Source organism: Hippoglossus hippoglossus, chromosome 15 (genome assembly GCF_009819705.1).
Source record: "Hippoglossus hippoglossus isolate fHipHip1 chromosome 15, fHipHip1.pri, whole genome shotgun sequence".
NCBI lineage: Eukaryota > Metazoa > Chordata > Actinopteri > Pleuronectiformes > Pleuronectidae > Hippoglossus > Hippoglossus hippoglossus.
Window position 1 is genome coordinate 8059472 of NC_047165.1, and position 23464 is coordinate 8082935.

Here is a 23464-nt window from a genome sequence, read left to right on the forward strand (position 1 = left end):
TATTACCAAGGAGGTTCAATTTGTTTGTTTGTCAGTGCAATTAAGCAAAAGCTACTGAATGAATTTCCATGAATCCTGGGAAAAGGATTTGTAACTTAGGCCACCTTTACATTTTAGTGCTGATCTGGATCAGGGAGCGAATCCAGGAATTATTTTCATGACTTTTATTTAACATCACAAGATTTTGGCCTTTTTGACATTTTCACCTAATTTCTCAGGGAATAATTAATGGATGTTGATTTTAAAGTTCTGGCATATTTAGGTAACTTATGCGTGTGTGTAATTTGATGCAGCTTTACTGAATTTAAAGGGGACTGTTGGGCCTTTGCTCTACAACCAAGGAGCTTGTGTTTTTATTAGTGTTTCTTTGTCTGTTATTTAGCAAGATTATGTCAAAACTAGTCGACAGATTACCATGAAACGTGGTTGAACGATGCCGTATGGATCTGGGAAGAATCCTTTAAAATTTGAAGAGGATCTACATGAGGGAGCAGATCCAGGAATATGAACCTCTGCTGATTTCACTGAAACCAATGCTACAGATTAATAAACCACAACCACATCTGACCTGAATTTAAACCATGTTGTTATGAAAACTCATTCAGGTTGAATGACCTGTAGTGCAGCATTACTCGCTGATCTGCTTGCATGTGATGGATGTTGAGACTCATTTAAAACAGTTCAGTCTGAAACCCTGATTAAAAAATAATGACAGATCAACTCCATTGGGAAACAAATGTTTTATTTCAGCAAATCATAAAACCATAACAAAACAAAAATAAACTCTTTAGTTACAATATACAATGTATGAGTCATGAGAATCGTGGTTCCTCTACCTACTCTATACTTAAAAACACTGTACAGAACTCAGCTGTAAGATTTAAAGGAAAAACAAATTAACAGGCTGCTTGAAAACAACTCGGCTTGAAGGAACAAGTTTTCATAAATACTGAGACAGTGAGAGGTGAGAGGATCAGGTGGGGAAAGAAAATGACAACCCTGCTGAACATGAGCAGAAACAAGGGTATGACCTGTGTGGTAAAGTAGATCATAAGGAAATGTGTCTGGTTTTGTTTAACGTTTTTCATGTCCGATGCTTTTGTTGCTTTTCAGTACCAGGCGACTTTAAAGTGTGGGATTTGTGATCTTGCCCAGCATGAGGATGGCGTTAGAATCTCCCTCTATGACAGAAAAGAAGAACGGGCGGTTGATGGTGAGTTTCAAAGGGACGCCCGCTTCTTCTATCTTGTCCTGAGGTTCTGCTCCTTCCTCCGACATCTCAAACAGAACCTTGTTCACCACCTGAGGAGAGACAGGCGTGTTAGCGATGCACGCATGCACAGCCAGTGGTTTTTATTATTACATAACAGGCTAAACACTTGTGTAGTTTACCTTATTTACTGTGAAGGGTTTGGTGTTGCTGAGTTGACTGAACTCGGCCTGGGAGCCGAAGAGTTTGGCCTCGATTTCTGGAGACATGTTGGCCAGCAGTTCATGAAGGTCATTCTCAGACGACAGGGAGAACTTTGGCAGCGACAGCTCCAACAGACTGGGTGCATGAGAGGGGGAGTAAAAAGGATTTTATTTAGACTAAACAGACAAATATATCAAAATTGGACATGGGGATATTTGAGCAAAAATGGAAATGTACCTGACCTCTTCTCTCCTAAATAATCCTCTTTAACCCTACGTGGATATGATAACCCAGTATTGACTGAATGAGACACTGATAGACAGAAACTAAGGTCCAGGGGTGTTTTTTCTACAGTAAGGGAAAAACTAATAAACTGCTGTTTTTTAATATGGAAAAATGAAAAAAGTATGAAAGTACTTTTCTTCTGGGCATGATAAGCTTTATACACTTTTTCTATTTATACATTTGTTTTATGATGTGTTTATTTTCTCCTTTGTTTATTATTTGCAAACTTATTGCTTTGTTTTTTGTAACAAATCCTTTGTGGAAAAAAAAATGTGTGGACCACAAATAAATTAAACTCAAACTTGCTCCGCTACGTATATATCAAAAAATATTTGTACTTTCGACTCCACTACAGATTTGCAATGTACTCATTGTATAATCTTTTTTAAGTAATCAATAACGAGACGGGAATTGGTCCATTGAACCAATCAGAGCAGCCAGGTAACATTAGACCCCACCTCCTGCAGCAGCAACACTAGGGATGAAACTAGTGATGAAAAAATGGATTCAACCAATGATGTAGTAGAGCGCTGTATTCGGGAATAGGCCTAACTCTGCAAGTACTTTTATTTTATAGTTGAAGTATATGTTAAATGAAGTACTTTCTTACAATGTTTGAGTACTTCCTCCACTACAGGTTAATAATGTAACATGAAGTTTCACAATTAAACAAAAAATCCTTCAGATTTCTAGTCAAAAGTTGAACGTGGTCTTGATATAGTGTTTTTAAAACGAGCATCACTCACCCCTCCTGGAGACTGTGGTGCCAGCCGGACATGACCTCTGTGCGCAGCTTGGACTCGATGTCTTGGAGGTTGATCCCTTCGTGTGGCAGGACCAGCAGCATGTATGAGCGTTTGCTCAGAGACAACTTCACAACAGTGCACCGCCGCATCTACATCGTCACAGAACAAACATTTGAGATGAGTGAAGTCCTTAAAATTCCAGCTCGTCCTCTCGTCACATTTTACAGCTGCAGATGTGTGGTAAACAGTAAAACAACACAGTGCTCCTCATCTAGGTTTTACCTTATCATTCAGGTAGTAGAACTGACCCGTGTGGGTCATCAGCGGAACCATCACTGTTGTCGTTTCATCCACATGAAACTCCTGCAAGGTGGTCCTCTCCGGCTGGAAGGCTGTCCTCCAGCTGCCTGAACCCACACAACCAGAGAACACAGTCAGGCACAGCAGGGGGGTGCAGGAGGAGACACTGATAGAGTTTCAGTATTGTTATCTGGGTCGATGCACAAAATAATCAGATACTTTTAGTCTGCATTAAAAACTCTATATTCTGAATTAAGTTGGTTTCATATCATCTCCCCCGGGAATAAAATGTCTTAATGTGCGATATCTTTACTCCATCTACTCAAAATCAACTCAGCAGAGACACAGACCTTGAAAGTTGAAGGAGGTAACGAACAGAAGGTCGCTGCTGGAGTTCAGCTCTTTAAAGACGCTCTTCACCTTCCCGCCCGACGTCTTCTCCACAAACTCGTTCACCAGTTGCTTGTCCTCCTGAGGTTTGGAGAAGTCCAGGCTGCGGATGAACGACGTGTCCGAGAAGTCCTGCGTTCCCTGAACAAAGTCCTCGGACAGCTGGACGTCCGGACGAGTGAAGGCCCAGACCTGCGTAGTGATTTCATCCTTGGGTCCATCGTCCACCAGAGAGTTGATGCTCTGCAGGGTCTTGAGAACCTTGTGTCCGTCCACCAAGGACACGCAGTCTTCTCGGTCAGTGCCGCTGTTCAGGCCCAGAAGAAGCTGCAAAGATAGAAGAGGAGTAAGAAAGGTTGGCTTCTTTTCAGTTAAAGCTGAAGACCTGATGGTCAGTCATCAGTCATCAGTCATTACTTCACTCAAAAAAGGAAAACGTCAGCAGGGTCTGCTTTTCCTAAAACCCTCTGGCACACCGTCTATAGTGAGAGAAATTACCTGGAAAAAGCTTGCTGTCTTCTTGGAAGCTCCCAGGTAGAAAGTGACGAGCGATCCGTAGGTGTTGAGGGGAGAGAGCAGGGTGTTGGTGCTTTGCTCTTTGCTGCTGAGAGCCTGGTACATCCTCAGGCCCAGAACGTTTAGCAGCTCCGCCAGAACCGCTGTCCTCTCCGTGATGTTCTGCCTCTGTGCTTCCAGCTCCAACTGGTCCCTGCTGTCTGGTGTCAGGACCTCAGTATCCAGGGGGGTCACGGGAACGGTCTCCAGGGGCTTGGACGGCTTGGTCTGCAGGGACACGCAGATGACGTTGTCGGCAGCAAAGAGTTGGAAGGGGTGAATGTAGACGCGGTTGGCCTGAGTCGCTGTCAGGCAGCAGCAAAGCAGGAGGAGAAGAGGGGATCTCTGCATTTTAGCTTCTGTTGGTCGTCACCTTGAAACGATTCCTTCTGCGGAGGGAGACAGATGTTTTTAGTTTAAGATACAAACTTGAACTGCCTCTTGTTGGTGAGTATGGGGCGGTCTGTGAACGCTGAAGGACCATAATGATGTCAAAAATCTGGCTGAAAGTGGTTTCCCGTCTGTGATAGGATTGGCTGGCAGGAACACTGGGCATAGAGCGGGGTGTCAGTGATCGATGGATCGCTTTTTGTGTGGCGGCTCTCCTGCTGGTCAGTGAATGAGAGCAGGCAACAGAGGTCGCATAGATAATGAAGAACCGTCTGTGTGTGTGTGTGTGTGTGTGTGTGTGTGTGTGTGTGTGTGTGTGTGTGTGTGTGTGAGCACAAGTTTGTGTTTACTGAGACAAAAAAGATGGACGCTTCAGCCGCCCGTAAAATGAAGACAAAATATGTACAAGTACAAATTTATACTCTCAAATCGTCAAAGACAAAACTGCAGATCGGAAAATATATCAAACAATATTTATGTTGTAACAAATATCTCGGATTAATAGATAAATATAAGTTGTAAACAAATCTAAGGAATATAAATAAAATATAAACATGTTTATTGACAAGTTCATTAAGATATTTCACATTTTCTCAACGTTGTTGAGTGAATGCAAAGTAAACACAGTTGGTCATCATAGCTGAAATGACAACTTTCTCTTCCTTAGGAAAACTCTGTATCAGACTAAATGTCTCTGAACAAGAGGAACTTGTGTATTTGTTCTTATGCAAAAATAGGACTTTATCCTCTGAGTTGAACCTGTGGAAATGTGGACTGATGGACTGGAGGTTAGCAAACACTCGACTTCTCCTCTGTTTGGACGTGCACCGCAGGACATGGCTTTGGTTTCTGATCAATAACACCGGTGAACTCAAACGTTCTCATACGCAACCTGTGTACCAACCGACTCCACACAGGTCAAAGTGGCTGATTCCTGATGTTTCTTGTCAGTCTCCTGATTTTTTGGACAAAACTTTTGACATAATCAGCTGCACAATAACCTTCGAACCTACCTCAAATTAAAACAAAAACTTTTGCTAAAGAGACAGTTTTAGACACAATCTTTGGCTTTGAAGAATATAACAAGACAGTATTTGAACCAAATAGTTTTCTCCCATCTACATCATGTTTACCTTCACTGTGGTGCACAATCAAAAGTCAATCACTGAGCTGCCGTTGGCTCTTACCGTGTGTGTCTTCTGCTGCTGAGTGAGGTCCTGACTCCCCTGCTCCCTCACTTTAACCCAGCCAGCCTCTCACGGTGCCCCCACTCTGGTTACTGATTAACCAAAGCAGCATTGAGTCATGGCCCGCTTTGTACTGACGAGCTGCTGCTATAGGTCTGATGGAGAGAGAGAGAGAGAGAGAGAGAGAGAGAGAGAGAGAGAGAGAGAGAGAGAGAGAGAGAGAGAGAGACCACCCAATGTCCCTCTAACTGTTGACTTTAGGAGGATGATGCAAGCACACCCTGGAGGGGGGTGAAAAAAGGGGAGCACGGCCTCCACAAAGGAGGAGCAGCAGCAGAGGCACAGCCAGGCTTGTTTGTGTTTGCAGGCTGTTCAGTGACTCACTGAAATGACGGCACATTGTGGAGATGTTTATTTGTGTTCTTGATTACTTACGCATGTTCTTTGTTAACTTGCCTAATGGGGTCAAACGACCGCTGAGGGGAAAAGGAAAAGTCCCAAACCTGAGTCACTTCAACCTGTATCAGAAAAACAATAAAAAAGAAGAGAGAGGGAATAATGACCTAGTACTTACACTTTCATATACACTAGTATTTTTGTTCTTCCATTATCTTATTACTCATGTTATCCTGTCTTCATTTCTATAAACATTTAACTTTTTGATAGAATCTAAATATATAAGAATCACTACTATACAATAGTAGCACTGTTCTCAGATAACATCCGGATGTGGGCCACTTCCGGCAGTGATGCAGCACCTCTGGTCTCCTTGTGGCCCGGACAGAAAACAGATGTGAGCCTAAAGTTGTCCACCTGTGAAATAGCAAATGTGGCCCAAATATGGGTCTAAAGTGGCCCATATGGTAAATGGCGAATATGGTCCAAACAGCACAAAGCCAACTCGGGCCACCTTTGACGCGTTGTATTACCTGTGACCCAGAACAGGAAACACCTTGCATAGAGTACGGCATGTTTCACAAAGTGCCATCAATCCAGCCAGATGTGGGCCGGATGACAGTGTGGGCCAATTCTGGGCTTTTTTTGCTATGTGTGTTGCCTCACAGCAAGAAGGTTGCCAATTGAAATCCCGGGTTCGGCCGGGGGTCTTTCTGCGTAGAGTTTGCATGTTCTTCCCGTGTCTGTGTGTGTTCACTGTGGTTACCCCGGCTTCCTACCACTGTGCAAACACATTGGTTGATTGGAGTGAAGTTAACTGGACACTCTAAATTGAGTGTTGGTGTGAATATGAGTATATGAATGGTTGTTTGACTTTGTGCGTTGGTCCTGTGTTTACTCCACCTCAGCTGCCCCTGTGACCCTCACAGAATAAGCTGTATAGATAATGGATGGACTACTTAGAATAATGTTCATTAAATCTTGTTTACTGTAGAATCGTATTTGGCTGACTCGTATTTTAAAATCTTTGAGTGAGAATAACTAAAGTATCAGAGAAATGTATTTGTATCCTGACTTCATCTTTCTGTCATGCTGCTATCAATCTTTTAAAACGACTAAACGTAGAGGCACAACGTGTCCTGGGAAAAGTTCAAACAACCTCCAGTATGAACTCTATTTGCTAATTCTTGACATCCGTGAACTTATTGGATAAATCCTACACACACACATCTGAATCAACAGGGCACATTTTCTCATGAGCAAGGGAAACGTCATGTGAAGAGTTTTACAGCTTTGATTTTATCTTTTATTCACATTGTTCATTAATGATAGCTGATAACAGGGAAGTCTTTATGTGACGCTAACAGTAAGAGGGATTGTGTTACCAATGTACAGATATGAAATGTAAAATAACTAACATTCTGAATTTATGTGAATTTATGTATGTTTTATATTGGTAAAATGTGAAATATCTACAGAGGTACTAAACATCAACAAAGCTTTTTAACAAATATGTCATTAAGTGCATCTTATACTTGAACAGTATAATTTAAAATCCCAGAAGACAGGAATAGTGTAAAATGACTAAATGTTTTTAAAAGACTATAGTATTCAACTTTATATCTAATTTAAAGTTGAATAGTTACATTTATATACACTAAAGTCCAACTTATAAAACATTTACACTAAGCAAACTAGTACTATAAAGAGACTGAAAACTACTGCAGAGAGACGGAAAACTACTGCAGAGAGACGGAAAACTACAACAAAAAGATGGAAAACTACTACAGACAGATAGAAAACTACAACAAAGAGATAGATTGTTACCACTAAGAGACAGAAAATTACCACTAATAGACAGAAAACTGCCATTTAGAGATGAAAAACTACTACAGACTACAATGAGACAGAAAACTACCACTAAGAGACAGAAAACTACCACTAAGAGATAGAAAACTACCACTAAGAGACAGAAAACTACCACTAAGAGACAGGAAACTACCACAGAGAGATGAAAAACTACTACAGAGAGGCACAAAATGACCACATAGAAATTCAAAAGTCTGTGAAAAAAAGGGATATTGTCAATGTCAATGTCAATTTTATTTATATAGCACATTTAAAACAACTTGGTTGACCAAAGTGCTTTACAGGTGTAATGGTATACAACAAAAGGACAGTAAAACGTAATACATCATAGTGCAAGTAATACAAATAAAACAAAATTATTATTGTAAAATAATTAAAAGAATTGATATGATTCATGTTATACTCATACATGATAACAGGACAGATATAAGATACTGTGTGTGAGGTCTTATTTGACATTTTACTGTGCATCATTATTATTATAGTATACACACATGTATATTACTTTGAAAATAAAACTGCAGACATGTTTGATGTTAATACTGCGTTATTGTGTCTGGATACATCAGTTATGTATAATAAAGTATAATAAAGAAGTGCAGCAGATTTCAGTTCCACATGTAAGATCATCACAAGAAAGTCTGAACAAATATCTTAAAACACACATCCTGCAGCTGGAGGTGAACGATCTTTGCACAACTATCTTTATGATGCTTCAGCATGTGTGTGTTTCTCATGAACGATTACACAGCAATTCATTTATTTCACATTCGGTGACGTCCGACCACACCACAGTTTGTGAGCGGGCTGCTGGGTATATAACTGTGTCAGCACCTGAAGCAGGTTAGGAAACGAACAAATTCACCATGTGGACTCTGCTGGTTCTTTGCACCGTAGTCACCGTACATGGAGCGCCAGGTATTGTGCACCAGCTTCTTACCCTTGTGTCTCTTTGGATTTGGATGATGTTTTTCTAATGTCCTCTCACAACACGTTTTGCATTTGTGTTTTGTACACTGACGGGATCAGTGGCTGTTGTTACCTGTGCTGTCGCTGACCTTTTATTTTGTATGTTTACTTGTATTCCATCAGGTGCTGGTCGCTACTACTACACAACTGTACCACATGACTATAGAACTTCATATGGTACAAAACTACCTCTTAAATCAATAGAATAATGTTGCTATTGTTGTTGAGTGTTAACTGTCTTATATACGTCCACAATACATTTCGCTGCCAGTTTCAATGAAAGCAGAGTTATTTACTATGCGTGTTGAAGCTTAAAAGATAATGTATCCTCTTGTGTCTCCGAGATCGCACGTGCCGTAACTACTGTGGCTGGGACTTTGGATACTGCTCCTGCACAAGCTCCTGTCAGTACTATGGCAACTGTTGCTATGACTACAAGTGTAAGTGCCAAGTCCAACAAATCAACTGTGTTAACTGGCTCTGCAGCCGTCGCTTTCTGAATTGATCAAATCCCAGTGTGATGCTGTGCCGAGAGTGACAGATGATATTGTCTGTTTCCAGCTAATGGTGTATAACAATCAGTGGAAGAATTAGAAGTTAAGAAGTTATTGTGCAGTTCTTCTTCTTCATTTTTATTGTTCTTCTTAAACAGACCACTGCTCATCAACAAGTGCGAGCCAAACCACAGGTAGGATCCTCAGTGTGCACACATGAGTTAAATGTTGCTACATATATTTCATTGCAATGACAGTTGCACCATCTTATCCACTTTTAGCGCAACCCTGTGGAAGGCAACTGGTTGGCTCTGGGACGTTCTCCAGCCCGAACCATCCCAACTACTACCACGATGGGGCCAACTGCGTCTGGCAGATCAGAACCACACATGACCAACGAATTCTCCTGACATTCACCTACCTGCAGTGAGTAAAGAATAACTTGTGTAAATTGTGAAAAAAAACTAAAACAAAACATAGAATTAGGTTCTAAACATGCAAAGACTTTTTGAGTTTTGCTTCGGTTAATCATGTTTTTCTCAACAGATTGGAGAACTGCTGCTCATGTGACTATATTAAAATCTACGATGGGCCATCTGTTCATTCTCGATATCTGGGGAAAGTGTGCAACAACACTCTGAACTCGTTCTACTCCACGTCCAACTACTTGACCGTGGCCTTCAGAAGTGATGGCTCCGTGGTTGGTCGAGGGTTCAAAGCCGACTTTGTAAGCTCTCTGCCAAGAAGTGCAGGTAAAACTGTGGCACATTTAATAGCCGGTGTAGGAAGTTATAGTCTGGATCTTATTTTATGTGTTGTAAACGAGTGGTGTGGGCTGACGTCATGTGTGAAGTCGTGTGAAGTCTGCTGTGGCTTGTAAACTGTCACAAGGGATTTCTCAGTTTGGGTGGAAGATGATAAGTTTTTCACAGAACGCCTCTGCTTTAAACTGGGGGCATTTACCAAGCTGCCGTTGGTTGCATGCTGGGTAATATAGGATCTAGCAAACGGCTGATAATTGGTATATTTTGGCCTCTACTTCTTAAAATTTTACAATTTTCTCCTTTTAAATTGTCTCTTTTGATTCTTTCAGTTTTATGGAGGCGCATAACAATTTCTGCAGTGCACCTCAGTCCTTGAATCTGTGAAATGATGTATCCATTTCTTCTTCTGTCGGCCGCCATCACCATCATGATCACGATCCTTGAACAGATAATCCATCTGACACTTTAAATTTTCAGTTCTGTGAATGTCTTCGCAGTTCATCAGCTGGCTGTTAGAATTTTTCAGTCGCAGCCAAAGTGATGGGCCAAATAACCCCAGAGCCACACTCGGAGAAAAACATAAATACTGTTACACCTTCATCCTGACAGTAATTCAGGCTGTTGTTCCTTTGTCAGGTCGAGTGGAATGTTCCACAAGCAGCATGAACATTGTGCTGCAGAGGTCTTACCTGAATTCTCTCGGCTTCTATGGCCACAATCTGACCCTGGAAGACGGACGATGCAGACCCCAGGTTTCCAGCTACCAGGTGTCCTTCCGGTACCCCATCAACGGTTGTGGCAACACTCGAGAGGTAGACGATTCATCACCCTCTGGAAAACATTAGTAATAAACTGTTATAATTCTCCCACAAATGATATTTTCCACCATCTTCTACCCTGAACAGTTTACGGACGGCACAGCTACGTACAACAACATCGTCACTTCCTTCACCTCCGAGACAGGAGAGATCACTCGCCAGTCCTTCTTGAAGCTGAAGGTGGCCTGCAGAATGGAGAAGGAGTCAGTGTCCCAGATTATGTACCTTGTGGAGCACAATCACAACAGTAGCATTATAGGCTCAGGCAGATTCAACACCAGCATGAAATTCTACACGTCCTCGAGCTTCTACTACGAGGTGCGTTTGGGTAGTGAAGCAGTGACTGTTGGTACAGAAGATTCCAGTTGCTTCCACAAGCTGCTGATATTTTACTTTCACATTGGCAGGTGACTGAATTTCCATATGAGGTGGCGCTCAACCAATACATGTACGTCCAAGTGAGCCAGACAGTGTACGACAGCAGCCTGGTCCTCTTTCTTGACACCTGTGTGGCCTCGCCATCTCCCAATGATTTCCAGACCAGAGCTTACTACCTGGTCCATAACGGGTAAGAGTTCTACAAGTATAATCAGGCTGCTCCAACTCATGTGGGCACAGACTTTGAGTCTCACACACACTCAGCAACATCCATTCTAAAGCGGATCTTATCACTGGTCTGTCTGTCCACTTGTCCTTTTGAGGGTTGAGGTTGGATACAGACAAAAGAGCCATTCACTCACATTCACAGCAAAAAATTAAAATCTCCAATTAACCCAACCCCTGATTCCCAGTCTATTACATCATTTTTGTTGTAAATACATTATATAGTTTTTGGCACAACCATCTGGTGACCCCCAGAAATGATCCCTGGACCCCTGGTTGAGAATCACTGGATGAATCGAGGCTCCCTGTGCCTGAGGTTTTCTCACCCAATGGTCATCTCCCAACCAGATACTCAGCTTTCACTGAACTATCAAAATCAAAAGTAGTTAAATCTTCCTCTTATGCTACTTATGCATTGATTCATCAGTATTAAAGATCATCACCATCATGTCCCTGTTTCACTTTCAGGTGTCCTATGGACAACACCTACAGGGCTTATGTCAGCGGCACCCAGCACTACGCCCGTTTCTCATTTAAGGCCTTCCAGTTCCTGCGAGGCTCAGAATCAGTGTACATCCAGTGCAAGGTCCTGGTATGCCAGGCCCAGGACTACAATTCCCGCTGCCGCCGTGGCTGCATTGCGCGTACGTCCAGAGACCTGGGGTCAGAACATCACAGCCAAACTATGGTCCTGGGTCCCATCAAACTCCAAGGTCTGTAGCCATTTGTACTTGGTTTTCATATCAATGATGGATCAATTAAAAAAATCATATTAGCTGAGCTTAAAGAAAACTCATTGGGATCTCATGATGTTTCACGATTTCTCTTCACCAGACCCTGAGAGAAACGAAGAGGGAACTCAAAAGCAGGAGAAGGTTTAACCTCTCCAGCCTGTTCATTGTGACAGTAATATATATATTTTCTTTCTCTATCACAGTACCTGATTAAAAGCATCATCAAAAGACAATCTGTGTTTGTATACTTTCTTATGTCATACTCTAAAACACATATATAACAGCTTATAACAACAATAATAAAATCAATAATGTCACTTGTTTATTTCTCTTCTTGAGCACAAAGAAGATGGAAAAAAGAAACAGAAAAAGTGCAGCTCAGTTAGAAAACACTTTACTTATAAATTAGTTTATCTATCTCACATTAAAATGATTTGCCATCCCAGAGGGAGAGTGATCGCCAAGAGGCTTCAACATTCACCTAAGAACCTACGACACACAGAGAGCATAAGGCAGTCATTACTGGATGCTCTTATTACTGGTTAGCATGGTGACAGAGAGGGGGTCCTACAAACAGTAATTATGATCTCCACGCATGTTGCTAAGCAACAGACAACAGTACCCGAGACAAAGAACAATCTTGCTAAAGAAGCAGTCTTACTGCAACATGGTTTTGCTTTTTTGACACTGAACATCAATCCAACCACTCAATACAATACTCAGTAAATATTCAGAAAAGCACTGGGATCCATATGATAAATGGGGGAATCTCACAAAGGCTAAAACGTGGTATTCCCAGTGCTACGTGGCAATTCTGAAAAAAGTGATCACATGAGACACAAGACTTGGTGATTCTGTCCTAAACATGGAGATACTGGATATTAAAGTGACTTCATACAATATCAAAAGATCAGAATGTAACATGATGTGATTCAAAGTGTGTGGAGGAACTTCAAAACAACACAACATCAGTAAAATCTAGTTAAACAACTTTGCTGGCTGACCAGAATCACTGGTACAAAGTTTGGCCAGGTGTTAACATGGGTGTCACCTGTGTTGTACAGCTGGCACAGATGATTTTAAAGTTTCTTAGCAGCATTTATTGAGCAGAATTTTGGCAAAAAGAAAGAAAAATAGTCACGGCCGCCATAGAAAGTGACGGCCAAACTTTGTTTTCTAAGGTTCTGGGCCTATCAGTTACAGTAAGAAGAGGTAAGTGTAATAATAATCTTAAAAGTAACAGTCCTCTTTATCTTGGACGCACAAGAAAGGTGACTTTGTCAGGCACTGCAAAGAAATAGTAGTAATGCACCAAGCACTGAAATAACTTCAACAAGGCTTAAGTTAGTAACTCAAGTCTGACAGTTTGACTCCTGTGTGAGAAGCATTGGAGAAATATGTATCTATAGGTCCGGGAGAGTTGAGAATTTATTTGAGTGGTCCAGTCAGATTTCCCCTTTGTTTGTAAATCTGAGAGTGAACCTCCCACTTCACTCTCTTGACAGGCACATGTGAGCTACAGTCATGTTTCCTCTGGGAGGTGATGTCAGGGTTTCAGTCGACAAAAACATTACACCTAGCAACTACAAAAAAAAAAAACAATAGCCCTTTGCATTGGTGGTGTCCCTTGAAAGGGATGTATTGTGTTTGGACAATCCTGATTCTAATAAAGGTATATGAAATATAACAGTGGATAAGATTCCTGAATAATTTCCATCTAGCAGTCCCTGGTTTTCAATCAAAAAGTCAAATAATCTGTAAATCGGTTAGTGATCTGCTATCGGATCGCATCTTTGTGAGTGAATGCGTTTCATTTTAAAGACAAATTTTAAAAGTCAGGCAATCAGTTAAGCTCACGTACTTCAGGGAAGCTGCAACATAGCATTATTTTCTGTCAAAAAAAGTCAACTAACGTTATGAATTGGCTACTTAATCATTAAATAAAGTGTAGTAGTTGTTTTTTTCTGGTTCCCCTTGAATATGACTCTCTCCACCACCACAAATAAATTCTCAACCTTTACGAAAACACTGATCATCCCTTAATAATACACTTGAATGGGCACCTTTAATTATACAAAAAGGAACCATCTGAATTTTGCCATTTTCCTGTATAAGTACAACGGTCAAAGGCTAGGCTACATCAAGGCCAAGTAAAAGACCAATAAATAAAGTTACTGTGGAATTAATAAAAACAAAGCTGTCCGTTGATAGTTCGCTCAAATGTTTCCTCATCCATCCATTACTTGTGCTGCCCGCGGGCAAAGTGGCAGGCGAAGTCATACTTGCTCTTGCATTTGTAGCCACAGATGTTGCACTGAAACGGGTTCTCGTAGCCATGGCAGCCCATGTGGATTGTGTAGAGGATGTTGTCGGGGAAGTAGATGTCACAGTGCTGGCAGTGATGCAGCGCGTGGTGGTCCTGGAGTGGGGCGGACAGGCCTGGGGCTGGCGTACTGGGTTGGCTGTTGGAGACGACACTAGGCGTACTGGTGCGACCACTGTGCTCGCTGCAGGGTCCTCCTCCAGGGCTGCAGTTGCTGTGCGGAGGAGCCCGGTGCTCTGGGGTGATTGGGGATGAGGAGGAGGCGTGAGCCACGCTGGCTGTGACATCTACAGGAGCTGTGGAAGGGTGGGGCTGCTGGATGAGGAACGGCTTCTCATCGACGATGGATTCTGCTCCTGGAGACATGGGAGGTTGAGTCAGGGCCTGGGACTCTGACGGGAGGCTGGCCAACTGGCCTGCAAGTGTGGACAGCTGGTTCAGGGGGTTATCCATAATCATATCATGGGGAATATGATTTTGATTAGTGGCGAGCCCGTCCTCGACTGCCCCGCTCTGATTACCATAGGTCTCCTGACGTAAGTGGGGCAGCTCGTGAGAGAAGTCATTCACATTATCCGCCTTGTGCACCACCATAGAAGGGGGGCTGAAGTTGATGAGCAGCCGGCGACCATAACCCAAAGAGCTGGCCTTCTTCTGTAAAACACTCAGCATCTTCTTGTGGGAGAGTGAGCGAGCGCCTTTCATTGGGAGGAGTTTGTGGCGTCTGCGGCGGTGGTGCGACAAGTTGCTACGGTCACTGCAGCGGAAGGAGCACAGCTCACACTTGTACGGCTTCTCGCCTGTGTGCGACCGCATGTGGGCCTCCAGGTGGCGCTCGTAGGCTGAGGCAAATGGACAGAGGTGGCAGCGGTGCGGCTTCTCTCCTGTTAAATTGAGGAAAACAGGCTAAATAACAAAATATTTGTCAGCAGCGTCCTGCGAAAGTTAACCACTCACCTGTGTGAATTCGGATGTGCTCGATGAGTCGTGCTGTGCCTCTGGTGGCGTAGTTGCAGTAGCGGCACTTGAGCTTGCCGTCGTAGGTCCTCTCGAAGCCATCCACGAGGATCCCTGAACTGTCCTCCAGGGACATGTCCACTGTGGGGTGATCCAGGCCATTCTGACTGCAGTCTGTGAACATCAACATTAGCAGAACTTAGAATTCATACAAGAGAAAAATATAAAACCTACAATACAAACTCAGGTTATACTTTATAACTATATAATATCCCCCACCCCTCACAGAATGTCAGCTGTGATCCTCAAATGATAAGTGTATAGATAATGAATGGATGGGTTATTCCAGTGGTTGATGATAACAGGTAACAGCAAAGCTTGTCCCAAGTTATCAGAAACAAATCAGTATAAAACTGCAGCAAAGCCAGAAGCCTACATTTACACATCAGGGCCATAAACAGAGGTTAACAGGACCTGTACCTGCTGGCAGCTCGTCCGCCTCCTTGACGCCGCTGACGGAGCCTGATATCATGTTGACATGCTGGGTCTGCTGGCTCAGATACTCCTGGAAGTCCTTCACAAAGTCCAGCGTGTCCGGCTTTTCCTCACCCATCGAGAGAGAGAGGGAGTCCGACACTGAAACGACACGTCAACAGGAAACACCATTAACAAATACAGACAGAGAGAGAGAGAGAGAAAAAAGTCAAAGAAACAACATGGAGCTAGTTGGTGATCGGAGCTGCACACACATACCTGTTCGCCGGCTGGATGTTAAACACTTTCGCTCACTTCCAACACGGGGACGGGTCAGTGCTGGAAACCAGTATCCGAAGAACAGGAGCCCAGTGCGGTCCGGTGTGAGCTCGGTCCCCGCTACACACAGCTCCTCGTCCCCGTCATGTTGGAACCGGAGCTACGTACGCTGCGTTAGCCACCGCGGCTAAAGTTAGCTTATCTCAGATACATCATCTTTATCGACAGGAAGCCCGTTATCTGGTCCACGCCGTCATTTTAATGTGTCACGTTCGGGTCTGAGATTTAAAAATAAAACCATCAAGAGAACTGCTGGTTTTATGTCTCTGACGTCGACACGTTAGCTGCGAGTGTAACGGAAACACAACCTGAGAAATCAAAACAATAAACCAGTTGGAGGGGTGAAGGTTCAACACGTGTGCACCGCTGAAAGGCGTCCTGACACCAGCGAAGAGCAGAAGAAAGGTTCCTACCGCTGAAGCTGTTTACTAAAAATACTGAAAAGTCCCACAAGCGTCTATCCTGTGTGAAATCACAGAATCCACAGTGAAGCAACGGTGAAGAGCAACGTGAATGGACTATGCACCTGTTTGTCTGTCAATCTGATGACCTACAAGGCCTGAAAGCGCTCCAGAGGATTGGGTAAGATACTGTATAATATCATTGTTGTGTTATTTACTCATCCTTAAATGTGCTCCATCCAGCTTACGGCCTGTAATTAAACATCAGAGTGGTTAGTACACATCTTTAAAATTATAATGTATATTATAATAAATCAAATATCTATAAAAGAAACTTTATCCAACCAGCTACAGGAGAAGGAGAAGTTTTGCCGATTTGTTTTTGGCTTTCTGACAAAACATGCAAACATGCAACCCTCTTGCTTAGTTTTAAATTGAATATGAAGACCACAGACATAGCATCAGTTTAGATTGGCACAGCCCTTATGATGGTTTCCTACCATTAAGTTAGTGAATCTGAGGAGAAAGGTTTCCACCGGTAAAGCTGGGGATTTGCTTTCCACCTGGTTTGAAATAGTGAAAAAAATGCTTGCCCTTTTCTTTGCCTGAATACCGAAGATATCAGTTTAATACAGCACAGGCCTAAAAGGTTTAAGAATAAAAATACAGAAGATTTGGGTAAGATACTGTTTAACATTAATGTATTATTTAATAATCCTGTATTTGACCACATTCTGCCCATAGTTAGACACCAGATTGGGGAGGTCACTTACTTAAGATGCAATTTTTCATAATAAATCAAATACCTACAAACAAACTTTATCCAACCAGCTACGTAAAAGTTGCCTTTGACAGACAGGAGAACATTTTTCTGGTCATGAAAGTGATTAAACAGTTTGTTATCGACTTTCTGATGAAACATACAACTGTTTTTTTCTTGCTTAGTTTCAAATTTAATATTAAGAAATAAACCAGTGTATAATTTGAGATTGGCAAAGCCCCTATAATGATTTTCTACATTGATGATCTTTCATTTCAACATTTAACTCTTATGCAGGAGGAACTTGTTTTAGAAATCTTGCATGTTCGTAATTAAAAAATGATATTGTTTTGTAATTATTCCAAATTGTATCAGTTTTGAACAACAATGCACTTAGAGACAGTAACTTTTTTTGTTTTCTACAGATGTGTGAATTTAAAACACCCCTCTCTCGACACCAGCTAATGAAGTTAACTGATAGCGTGTCCATTCATTCGTCGCTGACATGACACACTTTCTAGATGTACAGCTTCCAATTAGGAGCAAGTGGCAAATGAGCCACAACAATTGCATTACTTTCCAAAGCTATTGACTCATTCATGTTTTATCATGATCAATAATTCACCAGTCGGGGCTTGGTGAAGATCGCGTTGCCCCATTTGTGTCAAAGTTGTAGGAAAGGCACTGAGGAGAAGATGATAAACGACCAAGTTGAGGGAGGCTGCTGTATCCTTTTACCGCATTACAACTGCCACTGTCAGAGCTGCGGTATTACAGCAGTAATGTAAACCAGCTGGCAGGGAGCTCCTCACTTTGTAACACAAGTCGATTGTTTGGTGTTTACACTTTATCTTCCTGTCTATACTCTATTCTCTAATAAATATAACTTGTGTGTCCCTTATTTTAACATATTATCACATATTTCAACTTTCCCCCCATAGGTCCATCTTGTACACCTGCTGCTGCTTGTCCTCATGCGAGCACAGTTCAACATCCAGACACTGGATGGCGCACATGTCTCAGTGGTGGAGCAGGTACTGCCCATGATTCTACCACACACTGGTTTGAGACACATGTTCTCCACACATGACACAAGAGACAAAGCTAAGACATGTGGACGAGTAGGGTCCACGAGGACGAGGTCCCAGGACGAGGTTTGACTCCTCACGAGGTTTGACTCCTCACCATCACACAGGTTGTGACTGTCACTGTTCACACAATGTTCAGTCAGATAGTTGAGCCCTGTGTTTGTCAGCTGCCTATCCCAGAGGACACAGGAAGTGGGGGGGGGGCATGACAGTCGACCTCACCGGTTGAACCATGACCGCCGGAGCAGCCAATTACATCAGCTCCTAACAGCCTGTCCACACTAATGTTATTTTATTGCAATTTAATTATTCTCAGGTTTCCACCGGGGCCAGGTCCCGTTGAATAATTCACACACAGCCACAATGATTTGTCGGCAGCAAAAAGACAAAGTGCACACTTCTCTGCGCTCTCATTTGTTTCAGCGCTATTGTTTTTAACTCCCATCATATAAATCATAGAAACAATAATCTTATGTTGTGTTTCCCACTAAGCATGTCCCGCAGTTAGAATCAATGCTGCATTCGGTTTAAAAGGATAGATTTATTACGCCTAAAAATACTTAAGGCGAATAATTGGTCATACTTAATTTTGCATTAATGACATGTCCACGGCGCAATATATTAAGCTGTTCTGTTAAAGGGCATTGGGCATGTATTAATGAGTGGGAGAGCAGGTAATACTCAGATAGGGATTAGTGAGGCTGGCATTTACACCTTATAATGCTGTGGTCACATTAGTCAATCAATCAATCCAATAGAATCTGATGGGGACTTGTATAGAAATTACTTTATATAGTAAACCTTCTTTTTCAGCCATGGGTACGTTTACATCTAACGATAACACACTCATCCAAAAATGTTGTCAATTTAACTAGGAAAATTGAATGTACATATATTTAACATTTTGTAAAGATCAGACTTGAACTCAAAATCTTCAACCTCAGGACTAATCAAATTCATATGAGCGAGTTTGAATACACACAGTGGCACATGCAGAATGGGCTCTGGGACAACACCTGTCTTTGAGAAGGTTGCAGTGTTATCCACTTGCTCTGATTCACATTTAAAAGGCCTGAATACAAAAAGGTTCCCTCCTCCTCTTAACTGCTTGATTTACAGGCTGTTTGTGGTTTAATGCCACACAGGACAATTCATTTGCTCCTCCTTTACCGAAAGAAATGGGAATTTAATTTAGAGAAGGTCTTAAGCAGTTTTTTAAGACTTGGTGTCATTTGTTGGGCTTGTGTAAGAGCTGCATTAGAGATTACCCTCCTGGAAAAGCTTTTTAATCCCAGACAAGTGCAGCCATAGTAACGGCACACAGGAGCCTCTCGGAGGCAGAAAGGTGAAGGGGGACTTTGACGAGATTTATTCTTCTTCTGCTGAGACTGTTTCTTTCTTGAGGTCTCCCGCTCCACGTGGAGCATTTGAAAAAGAACTGAGAGGTGGGGGATAGGATAAAGGAGGTATATATTAAGCTTTTCTTTCCTCTCACCACTTAATTTCCTTGCAGACGCGCCTTGCGCCGTTGTAATGAATGTAATTGCCGCCTTTGATGAGAATGCTATTATCTGGATCACACTTTACATGGGCAAACAAGACTGCCCCTCCTTCCACCTCCACCTCCCATTTAACTCAGCAATGAGACCCCCCAATTATGCAGGGAACAAGTGGCTTTTCATAAAGCCAGCGTGTCGCTCTTGATTGGTGAGGCTGGGAGCCGGCTACATGTGGACAAAGGATAGATTAGATGTGATATAGGCACACCAAAAACCCCATTTCCTTGATTAATTTCCTGCATGCCTCACAGAAAGGGCCCACTCTCTCCCCACTGAATTCTATCTCTCCTTAAAAGACAAACTTTCATCTTTTGATAGGTGTGGCACCTCAATGGACAGACGGACATTTTATTGACCCAAGTTTGACCACAGCTGCCTGGATCGCAAGAGAGATTAGGAGCGAAAAGAGAAATGTTTCACGTCCACGTGGGAGGACGGGATTATTTTTCTTATAAAAAGCTCAAAATCATTTTTCTGCCCTCGGCCTGGATCAACTCACTTTTTGTGCTGATCTGTTTGCATTCTCTGCACACACACACACACACACACACACACACACACACACACACACACACACACACACACACACACACAGCTCGCTCATTCTCTGTCTCTTTCACACACCCACGCACAGACACACTGAAGCACGCTAAACACCCATTTGATAATAGTGGCGAACAGATATGATGGTAGTTTATGAGGCGACACGCGATAAAACTGCTGTCACCTCAGGAAGTCTAAGTGTTCTTCTGACTGCCTTATTACCGTATTAAAGCACGACTCGACAAATTCACACACACACACACACACACCTCAGCCTGGCTCCGACAACGTGGCGTGATTCTCTCTAATATTCCACCAGGCTGAAATATCGAGAACAATCAAATCGACTGTCACAAGTGACAAATTATACTATTACTCCTCAAAGATTGTCATCCTTGAAATGTATTCATAGCCATTTCTTCTTTATCGGTGAGTGATTATTCCTCAAACCAAGCAATTCTCCTGTGATGAATTGGTAATCAATTCATTTGACTGTTATGCTTTGAGAATGGCTGCGAGGAATCGGCAGCATTGGTCACTCTCATCCACTTGCATATATATCCCGCACTCACCCGTGGTGCTGTTGGGCCTGATGGATGCCAGCTGCCCGACCACCTGACTCTTAAAGGTTTATACCATCAGAAACAGCTTGCCATCCGCGCCCAGTCACGACAGAGAAAAGAATTGGCCAATATTTTTGACTGAAGTGGCATTTTAGCAGTATTTATTTCATGGTCCCACTACCAAAACCAAGGGTCACAAATAAAGAAGATGGTATAATAGCTTTTGACTGGCTGGCGAGCTCCCGACTTGAAATGAAGTGTCCAGTTGTGAGTTATCGTGGCCAAACGTCATTTGTACAGCCTGAAAAGTGGGGACATTTTTCTAGCCTGTCACTCTCTGGCTATAGCTCATTGTCCTGAATGATGCCTCTGAACGCACAGTTGCCCTAATACGAGCATTTCACTCGTGCAGCAAGAAGCCTGGCAATGGATTAGCCTGTCAATAGCAAGATAATATAGTGCATCCACTGGAACATCCTTAAACTCCAATGGGACACTCATGTAGAGCATCGACTCTCAACATGTCTGCCACACTGCACACGTTTGCTCTGCAGCTGACTGAAACTAAACCAAGATCTCTGTTTTTTTTTAAGCTCGCACATGTTTTCATCAATTGCTAATTATTGTCTCCTTTCTCCATTGAATTAATGGTTTGGTTCATGCAATGTCTAAAATAGCAGATTTTCAAAGTGCTTGTTTTCTCCAAATTAAATACAAACAATATTTTGTCAACCATCACATGAGACAAGTAGCATGTCTGGAGCTTTTTCTTGAAAAATTATTAATCAAAATATTGTCTAATTAATTTTCTGCCAATTTGCAAATCGATGAATCAACTAATAATTTCAGCTCTACTCTTCTTGTTTAGCCATGTCTCTTTATTTTGCTGGTAGTAGCTAAATAAACCCCTGAAGTTATTTATTTTTGTTTCTTGTCTTAATACCTTTTTAACTGGTCATGTAAAGCAGTTTGAATCACTTTGTTGCTACAGTGTACAAAAAAAAATGTTTCTTACCCCAATAATGACACAAAGGTTTAATGAAAACAAAAGAAACAAATATGCAAATTGTTTTGATATACAAGCAAACAAATGGACGGGAGTGAATTCACCTCCTTTGCTGAGGTAATAGAGAGAAAACACAAATTCAACCTAATATTAAGAACATAATGGCAATTATTTCAGCAGGAAAATAAAAGTTTTAGTTTATTTTGTAAAATAAAACTTTTCATATCGGCAAACATAGTCTGTGAGAGGCTCACATATGCTGAATGAATTTGTCCGATTTATTGGTCGGGCTTTTATTTTGAATCATAGGATAAAAGGTCTCTAAAGGTAATAAAACATTCCCCTCACCTTTTATATAGATTTTTCAAGAAGTGCTGAATAAACGCAACATCTGAATCAGGTAAAACACATTAAAAGGGATGTTTTTTTATAAAACATCTTTTTTTATCTTAACAAATTAAGATCCCTATCTTACAATTCATCAATATGAACAAAGCTAGTCACAGAATTCATCGGGGGGCTGGCGGCATTAAAAAGTCCAGTGCTCTCTAAATTAGCTGTTGAGTTTTGATCTCTGTATGGATCTCCTGGAGTGGCTATTGAGTCACAGTAAAGAGTGGTCTAAATCGGACAGTCCTGCTAATGTGAGGGAAGTTTTAGATTAATGAGGCTTCTGCCCTTTCAGGATATTGATCAAAGCCAATCTGGCCAGGAACGATTTCCCATGCTGCCCTGCTCTAATATTAATAATGTATCAACATCATGAACAGAACTGGGCACAGAATTTCTCGGGGGCACCTACAGGATTAAAAAAATACTCAAAGCTCCAAGAAACGTGAGGCCCACTTTAAATTAGCTGTTGAGTGTTGCTCTCTGTGTGGTGTAGTGGAGTGACTTGAGTCTGATGAGACTGAAATGGAGGATGAGGGAAGTTTTAGATTAATTTACAAAATTTATTTAATTTTAAACCCCATTATAATATCAAATTCTTTGGGGTGTATAGCCGTATAAAATTGCTTACATTTTTTTTGCCTCAAAATAAAATAATCATCAACATAAATATGAGCATCTGTACAATTGTAAATAAATCTTTGCTTTTCTGTACACTGAAAAAATTGCTTGAAAATTGGTAACACACAAGTTTTTTTTTCAAATTAAAATGATCAATTGTGTTAATATAACTTGTGAACTGTAATTTGAAAAAAATGTATTAATTTCGGTGCTCCCATTTAAAGTAATTTTTTAAGTTGGTCGAACAAACCCAGGAACTCTGGGCAAGAGAGCAAAACAATTCATTTTTAAAGATACTGTAACATAATTAGTTTTATTTTTCAAACTAAAACACTTAAAATTATTGATTATTAAACTATTTCCCATGCTCCCATGCTGTCTTTTGTCCGTTTCTAGTCAGTGACAGTATAGACACTATAGACAGAGGACATCTCTGCAGATAGCACTGTCTTGTTATGTTTGTTATGATGAGATCATTCTTTTGAAAAGATGCTGTTCACTGATGATAATAGAGAAATAACGTACA

At 41.7% G+C, this 23464-nt stretch overlaps 3 protein-coding genes across 4 annotated transcripts; 1 reads left to right on the top strand and 2 right to left on the bottom strand.

Annotated features, from left to right (window-relative positions):
- Positions 1–721: 721 nt before the first annotated feature.
- Positions 722–5414, bottom strand: agt (angiotensinogen). 2 transcript variants are annotated; one of them, XM_034609663.1, is made up of 8 exons: positions 5268–5414; positions 3634–4079; positions 3096–3462; positions 2728–2852; positions 2446–2594; positions 1393–1549; positions 1111–1302; positions 722–1072 (listed from the first exon to the last, which is right to left on the bottom strand). In XM_034609663.1, the coding sequence occupies exons 2-7, from the start codon at positions 4039–4041 to the stop codon at positions 1126–1128; spliced, it is 1383 nt and encodes a 460-aa protein (XP_034465554.1). In that variant the 5' UTR covers positions 4042–4079; positions 5268–5414; the 3' UTR covers positions 722–1072; positions 1111–1125. The 2 variants fall into 2 exon arrangements, with proteins under 2 accessions (XP_034465554.1, XP_034465553.1); XM_034609662.1 differs by lacking the exon at positions 722–1072 and having other exon boundaries at positions 1107–1302; positions 3096–3464; positions 3633–4079.
- A 2920-nt stretch (positions 5415–8334) lies between these two features.
- Positions 8335–12147, top strand: LOC117775603 (deleted in malignant brain tumors 1 protein-like). Its single transcript, XM_034608920.1, has 11 exons — positions 8335–8450; positions 8625–8678; positions 8846–8941; positions 9154–9189; positions 9253–9421; positions 9542–9747; positions 10396–10571; positions 10665–10895; positions 10985–11145; positions 11649–11893; positions 12015–12147. Exons 1-11 carry the CDS (start codon positions 8399–8401, stop codon positions 12059–12061), a joined length of 1473 nt encoding a protein of 490 aa, XP_034464811.1. The 5' UTR covers positions 8335–8398; the 3' UTR covers positions 12062–12147.
- Positions 12148–13631: 1484 nt separating this feature from the next.
- Positions 13632–16679, bottom strand: ikzf5 (IKAROS family zinc finger 5). The gene is made up of 4 exons (XM_034609007.1): positions 15948–16679; positions 15675–15830; positions 15195–15368; positions 13632–15121 (listed from the first exon to the last, which is right to left on the bottom strand). Exons 2-4 carry the CDS (start codon positions 15805–15807, stop codon positions 14154–14156), a joined length of 1275 nt encoding a protein of 424 aa, XP_034464898.1. The 5' UTR covers positions 15808–15830; positions 15948–16679; the 3' UTR covers positions 13632–14153.
- Between the last annotated feature and the right edge of the window lie 6785 nt (positions 16680–23464).

Bases quoted from the DNA above. Each gene is read 5' to 3' on its own strand.
- agt (XM_034609662.1), bottom strand. From the start codon at position 4,041: ATGCAGAGATCCCCTCTTCTCCTCCTGCTTTGCTGCTGCCTGACAGCG. The intron at 3,465-3,632 runs TAATTTCTCTCA...TTCTATCTTTGC, and splicing joins GACAGCAAGCTTTTTCCAGG to AGCTTCTTCTGGGCCTGAAC. The intron at 1,550-2,445 runs GTGAGTGATGCT...TCATGCACCCAG, and splicing joins CACCACAGTCTCCAGGAGGG to TCTGTTGGAGCTGTCGCTGC.
- LOC117775603 (XM_034608920.1), top strand. From the start codon at position 8,399: ATGTGGACTCTGCTGGTTCTTTGCACCGTAGTCACCGTACATGGAGCG. The intron at 8,451-8,624 runs GTATTGTGCACC...GTATTCCATCAG, and splicing joins CACCGTACATGGAGCGCCAG to GTGCTGGTCGCTACTACTAC. The intron at 11,146-11,648 runs GTAAGAGTTCTA...TTTCACTTTCAG, and splicing joins TACTACCTGGTCCATAACGG to GTGTCCTATGGACAACACCT.
- ikzf5 (XM_034609007.1), bottom strand. From the start codon at position 15,807: ATGGGTGAGGAAAAGCCGGACACGCTGGACTTTGTGAAGGACTTCCAG. The intron at 15,369-15,674 runs GTACAGGTCCTG...TGATGTTCACAG, and splicing joins GGCGGACGAGCTGCCAGCAG to ACTGCAGTCAGAATGGCCTG. The intron at 15,122-15,194 runs GTGAGTGGTTAA...TCAATTTAACAG, and splicing joins GCACATCCGAATTCACACAG to GAGAGAAGCCGCACCGCTGC.